General features: G+C 51.0%; 1 protein-coding gene across 1 annotated transcript in view; it reads right to left on the bottom strand.

Moving 5' to 3' along the window:
• Positions 1-1,313: 1,313 nt before the first annotated feature.
• Positions 1,314-11,328, bottom strand: part of Polr2H (DNA-directed RNA polymerases I, II, and III subunit Rpb8) — a 136,942-nt gene continuing 126,927 nt past the window's right edge. The window contains exon 4 of the mRNA XM_089549596.1: positions 1,314-1,560. Within this exon, the coding sequence (XP_089405722.1) occupies positions 1,443-1,560 (118 nt within the window). The 3' untranslated portion in view covers positions 1,314-1,442. The remainder of the gene's footprint in view (positions 1,561-11,328) is intronic.

Here is an 11,328-nt window from a genome sequence, read left to right as displayed (position 1 = left end):
CACCGTTCGGTCTTCAGGGCTGCCGTAAATGCTCCGTTATAGGTTTGAGAAGCAAGCACCTGTTGCTCGGTTACTTTTGCCAAAGGGGGTACATTTGCCTTCTCTTGGAATCCACTTCGTTACTCCGAAATAGCATCGGTAATCGTCCCTTCCCACTACATGCCCTGTCCACAGCCATTATTTCTTAAATTCAGCAATGCGATAACTCACTTAGCTCCCTCACTCACTCTGCTCTCTTCCCGTCTCCCGCAGCGTACGCTCTATTTCACTCCCGTCTTTCCCTGCCTCCTCTTTCGACACACAGGCACGCATGCAGCACGAAATTTCACGTTCCTAACCTCATCCGACCGCTTCCTCCCCTCCCGTTCCCTCCGAGTACTTACCAGCTTCACAGTGGGTAGCTTTGTCTTCGCAGAACAGCCAACATAACTTCGTCGTTGGATGGCGCTGAGCTTACCTTTCCATTTCCCAGGCACCAGAAAGCCCAACTTCTTTAACCTTGTACGGTCACGCCCAACACGAATACAAGCGGGGCTTACTATTTAGAGCTAATTACAACTACATAGATGCGCACGCACAGACGGCAAAGCGCTGGTATAAAAATCCTGAGCAGCAGCGTGCTCTGGACGTGTTCCGGACTGCATACGCGGCATCTAGCCGCCGATGCGAACATGCCGATGCGAACATGCGCAGCTGCACTCATGGGATTAGACAGTATTTCGTTGCCTTGCTGGCCGCCGCAGCTTTGGCACCTGCTGTTGCGATCCGTAGCAAGCTGCTGGAGCGTTGCGGACAAGCATTTTGCCGTCTGAACGTGTAGTTCGTGGAGTATACCATACGCCCATGTTGACCCTTCCATCTTTTATTCCCTTCCGTCAGCGTTACTGTACAAAAAAGATGCACAATTCTTTCTTGTTTCTGACTTTTTTTTTTAGCTATGAATGTGAATTTTATCTTGCTAACTGCTTACCAACTTCGTTTTCACGCGCCATCATCGTCACCAGGCTGACTACGCCCACTGCAGGGCAAAGGCCGCTGCCATGTCTCTCCAATTAACTCTGCTGCGCAGTAATTATGGCTCGGCTGCTTACCCAAAAGACGCGGGCCCGGTTCTGGCCGCGGCGGTTGAATTTCGGTGGAGGCGAAATTCTAGCGGCCAGTGTACTGTGCGATGTCAGCGCACGTTAAAGAACCCCAGGTGGTCAAAATTTCCAAAGCCCTTATGTCTCATAGCCCGAGTCGCTTTGGTGAACCACAAACCATAAACCACAGGGGGGAATCAGCAAAGAAGAACAAAAAGACAAGAACGTCAGTTGCAGTACCAAATGATGTGTATCTTTAATAAACTGCAAACACAGCCATGGATAATGCTTGCGTGACGAGATGGGAAAGGGTGATGAGGCAGTGTGTAAGGGGAGAGGCCTCCCTTGTGGAAGGCGCCCTCAGAAGGCGATCTTCTTCATGAGCAGGTACACGTGGTTATCCACTTCGAAGCCGTGCAGGTTGTTGGGGTCGCCCTGCAGACGCATCAGCAGGCCCCCGAAGGACACGTAGGCAGCACTGCGAGGAGAAAGAACGGGGACAGGACGTGATTAATCGAGCATCCGGAGACGCGGCAGGATCCTTGCCGTAATCGATCACACCGGCGCCAGGCGACTGGACATAAATTTTATATATGCTGCCGCAGGATGTAGCAGACTAAGATGCCACGCAGTAAGGAAAGCCAGAAGACGCGCTTTCCAAAAAGATTATTAGCTTACATTAAACAATACGGTGTTGATCAGATCAACCAACGTCGCCGTAAATCATCAACAAAGGATATAAACGCCCGGTAACAACCCGAGGCACGTCTATCTTCAGGAACGAAATTGTCTGCACTGCAAACAACGAACAGACTATCGGTAACCTACAAAAATACAGCAGGAAGACCTGAAGAAACACAATCACGTCAACACACGGCAGTAGCGGAAGGTTAATCCGCAATAGGTATCAACGGAGATTGGGGCAAGTCACACGACGGAAACCAGCACTCCTCAACGTGGAACTGATAGTTTTGCTGAATCAACTTTTTTTCCTAGGGTGTTTAGACCAACACGCACGCCAAGACGACACATCAAAACGCTGGGCGAGAAAATAAGTACAGGACTTTGTTCACTTTCAGACGTGACTGTCTTAGAAGTAAAATCATATTAGCGCAGAGGGCGCTGCCTAGCTAGCTTCATGAACGCTAGAAATTTTCACCGCTGTCCGCACAATACCTATCTCCGAAATCTCGGCATGCCGGCGACTTGGCAACAGTAACGCATGCCCGGTAAGGCCAAAACTCTCTGTGACCGACATGTCAAAGACAAACAGGAGTGCCAAACAGTTACTATCATAACTAATAAGAAACCACGCTTCTTCTAGTCGAGCCGGGCTAAGAGACGGCAAGGCTTTCAGTGGGGGGTACTCACGCTGAAGACTGGCGAAGAGAGGAGCTTCTCCGTAGCGAGATGAGGAGAGCAGCACACTGTATCGGCAATACAGCTAGTGGTTGTAGTACGTAGCACACAACCAGCTAACCACACTGCCAGACAGTGAGCCCTCGGAGTCGCGCTGAAGAGGCGGAAGCGTACAGTGGTGAGCAGCCTTGTATAGAGCGCTTGAGCAGTGCGCACTTGGTAACAAAAACCGAAATTAGAGAGCAGCCCCTCATTACAGGGCAAAGTTTTCGTGCCTGCTTTGTTTACGAGGCTATCTGGCGCTACTTCCGTGCAAGCGTTGCAGCTGGACCCTAGAGGCTGCCACAAAATCTGGATTTGTTTGCAAGGAAGTGCACCGCCCGAGCGCTCTAGACAAGTCTGCTCACCACTGTACAATAATAGTAAAACCTGGTATCGAAGAGGTATACTTACCCTTTGCTGGGTGCTCCATTTTGTGTGCGCGTGTGCCTTTCTACACATCGTAAAATGGTTAAGAGCTCCTGGCTGCGAAAAACTTTGCACCAATGACCATCAACCTGCTGTGAGCATCGCGCAGATTTTTTTTTTTTTGCTTCCTCTACACACGACAGCCACCGAGCCCTGCAGTAGAATTAGTGCTAACTACTCCTGGGGACGCATAAAACAACAGCTGTATTATTTCAAAAGGATGGCAAGCACAGCTTGTTAATGCGCACGCATTTTCAAAACTGCAAACAGGGCGAAGGCGACGTCGCCGAAAGAAACACTTCAGACACACACAAAGAGAGACAGCTGTGCGCGTTTGAAGTGCTTCCCTGTCAACTGTCGCCTCCGCGCTGTTTCAAAATTTTAAAACACTTTGTTATTCCGTTTGTTTGCATTATTATTTTCGCGTCTACAATAATCTAAACAAAGACGAAGATGACTACTTCGTCTAGACGTTAAAACCATTCAGCTTGATTCCGCAAGGCAATAAAACAGGCAAGATACTTTTACTTACCACACTGACGCGAAACTAGGCACTGTCTCTGCCCAATCCCCATTCTCTATCGACGGTCACTGACGTCGCATCTGACGCCGCGAAGTGGTAATCGGCACTTCCGCCGCAATTTTCGCCACCGCTTGCAAATCAAATCACGTCGATGCTCAAGGTGCGATGGCTATATTAAGAGCAACGGCATTCCACTACGCCAAGCGAATTAAACTCGGCAGTCACCAGAGGCGACCGACTCTGCAGACAAACGCCAAGCTTTTGTAACCTGGAGCAGCAACCGTACAGAACACTATCATTTCAAGGACTTGCAAGAGACGCCACATAGTGGCGCCCTTTTAGCGAAGGCCATACGCCAATCCGCGAGCAGTGTGTTGCGTAACATGCGGAAGCCCCGCGCCGCCATGCGCCACCGGATCCGCTCCTCATCCGACCGACAACGGAACGAGGAAACGGCCGCCCTGGAAAACAGCCGTAGTGTAAAGAAGGCGAAACCATTCACGAATGGCAATCGCGCACCTGCACTCCGGGGTCGGGACCGCGACATACAAGAGGAGGGGGAGAGCAATAGAGAAAAGGGAAGAATGACGCAGTGCGTCGCGGCGGCCCTCCTTTTGCGCGCCCGTTTTGTGTCGGCCCCCTAGCGGCGGCAACAGAAGCAGGCCGAGACGTGTACACGTCGAAGCTATGCAAAAAGGAACGCTGTTTTAGCAAGCACTCACGGTTAGTCCCAAGTATGAGCGAACACTATGCTTCGTTCGTTCGTTCGTTTGTTTGTTTGTTCTTCGACGTAGCTTTTCCCTGAGGTCAAGTTGATCCGATTATTTTGCATGGTAAAAATTGATTCTCTGACTATTTCTGGGTATGATAAGTCTGTCCGGCAGCAAAAGACGCTATTATGGCCGAGAAAATTAAATAAAAACATTTTTCACAAACTCGAGACGTCGACTCCGAGAAGGAACGGTTGCGCCCTTTTGAAGTGAATGGCGCAGTAGCATAGTCTCTAAATTCCGCGACAAAAAAATGGATGCACACACACGCAGTACCCTGGCGAAATTAGCCGGTGATGGTGGCACCTATATCTTTCGCTTTCATGGCCGTTTCTAGCTTATAAAAAGTTCATTTTCGATCATAATTGTAACTGTGATTAGAACGCCGTAGCATATATCTACAGGTAAACTTCAATTCGTCCGTGTGTTTTCATCTCCTAGGCGAAACTATACACAAACTTGGTTCCCAGTCACGAAATGCGTGTTTTATTCCATACCTCTAGGTCCTGTGAGCAAAGGTAGTTTCATCACAGCCGGGCGCTCGTATAGTCAACACGGTAACGAGTTGCTACTGTTACTACTGCATTGTTTGCCTCGCCATACACTCTTAACAAGAATACGCGTATACGGGAGTGAAAATGGAGTAAGCTGCCTTCTAACGCCCTCCCTGTTCTAAAGAGAATGCGCAAGAGGACAGCTTCTCCCTTTTTACTCCTTCCTGTTCAGAGTGTATTCGCCGTAGTTTGAGTGTTTACCGTAACAGGGAGCCAAAAAACTACCCAACAGGGGCAAGGGCGCTCGCATTTCGCCACGACCGCCCGCCACGCCGTAGGAGCGCCTTGTGTCGCTGGACGCCCTCCGTTCGCTCAATCAACGCCATTGGACGAGAAGGAACGAACAGCCGATAATGCACGCTCACACACAGCCAAAGTGGCAGAGGAAATGAGTCCCGCGGGCGCGCGGCCAACGCCAATAAACGAGCCGAACGGCAGCAGCGTACACGCAGCAGAGGTGCGCGCGATTCAGCTCGAGCCGCAAGCGGCAACGGCGGCAAGCTTAGGAGGCGCCGGCTCCAAGACGAAGCCAGCCGAGGCAGCGTTATTTACTGCTCTCTCCCTCTCCTGATCCTGAGAGAGCGCGTGTGAGCGTAACGGAAAATAACAACAATAAAAAGCGAAGTGGAGAGAAAAGCGAACGACAGAAGGAGGAAGGAAGAAAAGGCGCCTGGGACCCGGGACAGATCGCAGGCACCTGTGCCGACAGGCCAGCTGCGCGCCGCATTTCACGGTCACCTCTCCTCCGTTTCTCGCGCAGCCTCCTCCCCGGCGCCATTCAATCGGCAGCGGCCGCGCAGGAACGTGCCCGTTAAGGAAAAGGAAAAAAAAAAAAGAACGCCTTACGCCTTTAGCCCCCAGCGAGAGCGAAATGCCTCACTGAGCAGGCCCGCCGACCAACCAAGCCGGCCGCCCGGAGTCGCGAGGAAAAACACGGAGCCCGCATACGCAACGCAACGCCGGGCACACACGCACAGAAGGCATAGGGAGAGAGGCCTTGAAAACAAGCGGCGGAATGCGCGCGCTAGGCGATCGAGGCGCGCGCGCTCGGTTTAGGAACGCACGGAAGGAGCGCTGAATAATCGAAGCACCGCAGGCGGCGTTGTGGAAGGAGGCAGCGCTATGTGCGACAAAGTGTTGCTACGCGAGGCGGGGAGCTGTGCGCACCGATAGCAGCCATCGCGCGAGAAGCGAACGACCCTGACTGCGCATGCGCGCGGTACGAGCGCCTCGTCTTAACAGACTCACTCAACAGTAAGGAGTGGTAATGGTACGCTACCTAGTAGTGGTGTGCGGAACCGGAATGCCTACATTTAGCGCCCTCCACGGGGGTTTTAGCTGCGCGTGTGCTGTCCTGGCGGGTGCGGCAATTTCGTGTATAGGTATAGCGCGGTAGCGATAACCTGAAATCTTTTCTTGCACGAAAGAGTATGAGAGGTAGAAAGTGCGGCTCACTAATGGCATTTCACTGTCCTAAAAGATCAATTTCGGGTGCGTTATGCAAAAATGTTCGTGTGATGCCATTTTGGTGCAAGTGCGGAAACCGCAGGCGGCGGCAATTAATCCGGAACGCTCCAGTGTACGTCAATCCTCACGGACCATAGTACCGCTTTGGCTAGTCAAAAAGAAAACGAAACGAAAAAAAGAAGCAAGGTCTCCTATTAGCCACGGCGCAGTGGAAGGCTCAACATTTATAAGAACCACCGAGGAAACGTTCTTGAACCTGTACTGATGTCGCACAGCACATGGGCCCCAGCGTCTAATGCACTTCGCCTCCGTCGAGCAGTTCAGTCGCGGCTGTGGTGGAGCAACTACGTACAACGAAACAACGCCCTTAATTTCGCAAACTCCCGACAGCCGGCCAGCTGATAGCGACAAATAGGTCTCTGTGGTCGGCACGGCACTGCACATGGTCGAGCAGAACGCGCATTTCTGTAACCTTCACAATACTCGGTCCTGACCTTGAGCACCGCTCGCCGCTCTCGGGAATATCAGGCCGTCACTGGAGATTAGTACGCTCAGTGAAAAGATAACCAAGGGAGAAAAATGGGATGCTTCTGGCATGACTCATCAGCTCGACGTGGCGATCGTACCCAAAGGGGGGCGAGGACACACCTGGAAAACTAGCCTTGTTCTCGAATATGAAAGAAGCCAACAGCCACAGAAACCAAGGGGCACAGGGGATTTTTAATTAATTTATTTTTTCTTCTGCTTTTCTAATCAATTACCTTTAAGCGATAACATGTTCAGTAATATTCTAAATTGATCAACACCACAATATAAATAAATTAATTAAAAATCCCCTGTGCCCCTTGGTTTCTGTGGCTGTTGGCTTCTTTCATATTTATAACGAGCCCCTCATTCCCCTTCGCTTGTTCTCGAATGTTTGTCAACCGAGAACCGGAAGGGAATAAGGCATAATGCGGTCACTCCCCGAACACATTCACTGAAATTACCACCTATTACAGAAACAATACAGAAAGATAGCCTAAGCCGAATAAATCCCTAAACGGAGAGGAGGAAACTATCCCACGGAGACTTCAGACTGCCTCCTGTCACGATTTCAATCTACCGATCAAAGTCCACCCTTTGCTATGCAGAAATAAGTGCCCATTCCGCTTTGATTTACGGTTTATGGGGATTTAACGTCCCAAAGCAACTCAGGCTATGAGGGACGCTGTAGTGGAAGGGTCCGGAAATTTCGAACACTTGGGGTTCTTTAATGTGCACTGACATCGCACAGTACATGGGCATGTAGAAATTTATGGTGTAGGAATGTCTAAATTGACGCAATTTCCAGAATTACAGAATCCACTAAGGAGCAATGGCAGGAAGTACTGGCCAGCTCTCATATCGAGGATCAGCGAAACATGACTGCAAGGAACAAGGCCTCTGCAGACGCCAATGGGATCCTGGACCAAGGATTCCATCTGTTTTAACCCTACTGCTAACTTTATGCCGAAATAAAAGCTTGACCCTCCTCGCAAACTCTTCAAGGCAAGTGGCTCGCTGACTCTTTACTGACGACAAGCACAAATACCGTGCCAGAAAAAAACGTTTCGAAGCAATCGCGCGGACGCCGTTCGTTAAGAGTGAAAAAAATAAGCAGAGTACCGAACTTCCAAGAGTGAGAAAAGCCAATAATCATACAAAAAAAAAGGGGTTTACCAGGACAGAAAACAACGACGACGTGTCATAGATCCAATCCTGTCATACGATGTGACTAAGATCCATAAAGCCGGACGGAGCACTTGGTATTAACAAACGGTAATGGCGATGGCTCAGTGGTTATGGTGCTCGGCTGCTGGCCCGAAAGAGGCGGGTTCGATCCCGCCGATGAAGGCGAAACGCTGGAGGCCCGTGCACTGTGCGATGTCAGAGCACGTTAAAGAACCCCAGGTGGTCGAAATTATCCGCAGCCCTCCACTACGGCGTCCCTCATAGCCTGAGTTGCTTCGGGACGTTTAAGCCCATAAACCGAAATAAAATCTGCAGAGTGTACGCAACATAATGAAGAGAGGAGGCCGATATGACGCTTTCAAGGAGTCGGTCACCGTGGTTTCTTGCTTATCATGTTGTCATACGCCGTATTAATGAGCGTATAGGTACTCCCTCCCTCGACTTTTAACCGCAGAACACTCTCGAACTAAGAAACGGTCCTCAGAAGCGGAGCGGCTTTGCACAGTACTCTTATTTTGCCTGTTTTTTTTTTTTTTCTTGAGAAGTACGGTGAAGACAGCTGTAGCGAGGGGAGGGCAGCGTTTGACCAAAATATGCTTAATTCCCGAGATATCACGCCAATCCAGCAAGTGGCTCGGTACACATGCATGTATACAAGACAAGTAATCGCCGGCGCTATATTTTCACTACACCTGCTATCCCGATCGCCATCGTCGTCTTGCGTAACAGATCGATACGCAGTGCGCGCAAAAGTGATTTTGCGCAGGTCGCGGGCATAAGATGCTCAATCGCACACGTGCGCTCCATTCTCCAAAGATAGCAAACGAGGTCAATCCCACTGCGGCGGCGGCTCGGTGGAGAGAGGGCGAGAAAATGGGGGGAGGCAATCGGAAAGCGCTGCCCGCGAACAGCGTGACGTTCAAACTCAGCCGCGGATTACCGAAGCGCGCTCTATCAAAGCACACCCCACGAGGGGCGGCAGAAACACAAATCCGTCCCGCTTAAACCTATCTCTCTCTCTCTCTTCACTCTGAACAGTAGGAGCTGCTGTACGCCTTCCCGTACTTTGCAGATATCGTCGGAGTCCAGCGTGCAGGAAGAATATTAAAGGGACAGTCTACCAAGCTTATTTTTAACTCCGCATCAAAATTCAAAGGCACCGAAGGGACCACGCGTTTCAGGAAATTTTTTTTAAACGAAAAAGGTATCGCCCTCACATATGTTGCGGAAGTAAGCGAGGACTGCATAGCAATAATGAGTTCTCTTCAGCATTCATTCAACTTTAACGTGATAACCAACACCGGCCCTCACCCAATCCCCCGTTTATCTGCAGTTTAATTAGTAATTTCTAGTTAAAATGACACGAAGGTATCATAAAGCCACAATTTTCTTTTCACCAACCGCTAGGGTGGCAACTTCAGAAAACATGCGCTCCCGCAAGAGCACCGTATCATTTCGCCACGACCCCAGACAGAAGCCGAGCCTCTGCGAATAACGTGAACGGCCAAGATATCTCCCAATCATTGGCACGCTATCCTGAAAGCTTCCGGCGGCGGCGGCGAAGCCGTTTGATAACGAAACGTCAAAACACGTCGATACCTCCGAACAGAAGCCCTCGTTTAAAGCGACCAAGAAAAAAAAAAAGATGAGAACGAGAAAGAAGGTAATAAACGTAGGGCACGAAACGAAATTCAAAAAGAGGGAAAAACCTTCTCCTGGCCACGACCAAACGGCCCTGCTACCCAGGCCACGCGCGAAACAATGTGGCTCGAAAGAGCGCGATGCGGCGCACAAAGCGGCGGAAACACTGTAAACATCCCCGTCACCGCAGCTTTCCCTCCTCCTCCCCCTCGCGAGTGGGCGGCGTGGATCCCTGTGCCGCCCCCCTTCCCCAACACAACCCGGCAAAGCGCGGGAGCGCGCCCGTCCCGCGCACCTGGCGCTGTGCGGCAGCAGCTTCGATCCGCCCAGACGGCACGTCAGGCGCGACCTTCCAGACGTCACAATGACGCACTTCCAGCCGCCCGACTTCCTTTCCTTGCTCCTCTGTGGGGCGCCTTTCCACCCTCCTTCCCGACTCGAGTCTTCTCAACGGCGCGGGAATCGGGTCGCGCTCAATGTATATGCGCGCGTAGGCAGATAGGACGCCTGGCGACCGACCAACCGCCTCTCTCCCTCCCCTCATCCCTGCGCCGAGGACACGCATCTTCCTTCCTTCCTTTCGTTTCCTTCTTCCTCCCTCTCATTCCCTCCTTCATGTAGTGTAAGCAGCCTCCCGTTGTCATCAGCTTCCTCGTTAATCTATGCACGTACACAGCCGTGGTACAACTACCCCGCAGCCCCCTGGAGCCGCGGCTATTACGTCACTTGTAATCCGGCCGAAATGGGTCGAGTGGACCCGGTCGCTCTCTTTCTGACCTCTTCGGGTCAAAATGCACATCGTAGCTGCCAAGCTGATGGTTTCCACTGGAGAATTAAAGCCATTCGCGTATATCTAGAAAAGAAAAAAAAAAAGAGTGAAGAGCAAGAAGAAAGCGACCGGCCGCAAAAGGACAAAATGAAAGACAAAACAAAAAATAAATAAGCGACTGGCGAGGGTAAGCGCCACCGCAAATGTGCGCAAGTGGTCCAAGTATCACTGAGGAAACCGCTTCTAAGAATATCGAGAGGGCAAGGGGGGACGAAAATGTCGGTACAAGCGTACATCCGCAAAACGAGATAGCTACAGGCAAAGCGACAGTTGTTCAGACAACGGAAGACTTCCTCTACAGGCGAAGCTTGCAAACTATAATACTGTCACAGCTAGACACCCCGATACGCCACCAGCGTTTTCTCCGCCAGACAACCGAAATTAGAGGCGACACAACTGTTCAGACCAGTTCCAACGAAAAGGTGTTTTGAAAGAAAACCGCACAACACTTTTTTTTTCCCTCTTCCCACCGATACTACTTTAGAGAAAAGCACGATTTATGACGGCGAAAAAAAGAAAACCTCGAATTCGAAGACCACCGCCGTGCGCTGCAGCAATCAATGGCTGTGCGTGTTAGAAATCACTCCAGGCCGCAGAAAACCATGCTTCACACTCTCTCTACCGCGCAGGCGTTACACGCTCCGTTTAAGGCTCGACGCGCAGCTAAATCGATAACATTTTCGACTCCCTCGCGCTCAGCAGCAGTCAAAAGCTCAGAATAGCAACAGGTCGGACAGTTAGTTTCGTAAGCCTGTACGCGGAGAAACCTCCAGAGCGCGCGGAAACGAGCGTAGGCGGCAAGAGAGAAGCGACAATCAGAAGCGCAGCTTAGTTGATGCTCTCATTGTTCGCGCGTAATTTTCGCGTACGCCGTCGGGGCACGATCTTCGACGGCGCGCGCGGACGGGCGGAGATGGAGCGA

The sequence above is a fragment of the Amblyomma mixtum genome, chromosome 6 (assembly GCF_055824585.1).
Source record: "Amblyomma mixtum isolate Tamu chromosome 6, ASM5582458v1, whole genome shotgun sequence".
Classification (NCBI taxonomy): Eukaryota; Metazoa; Arthropoda; class Arachnida; order Ixodida; family Ixodidae; genus Amblyomma; species Amblyomma mixtum.
The sequence above is the reverse complement of the archived record's forward strand: the minus strand, read 5'-3'. Positions and strand labels throughout refer to the sequence as shown.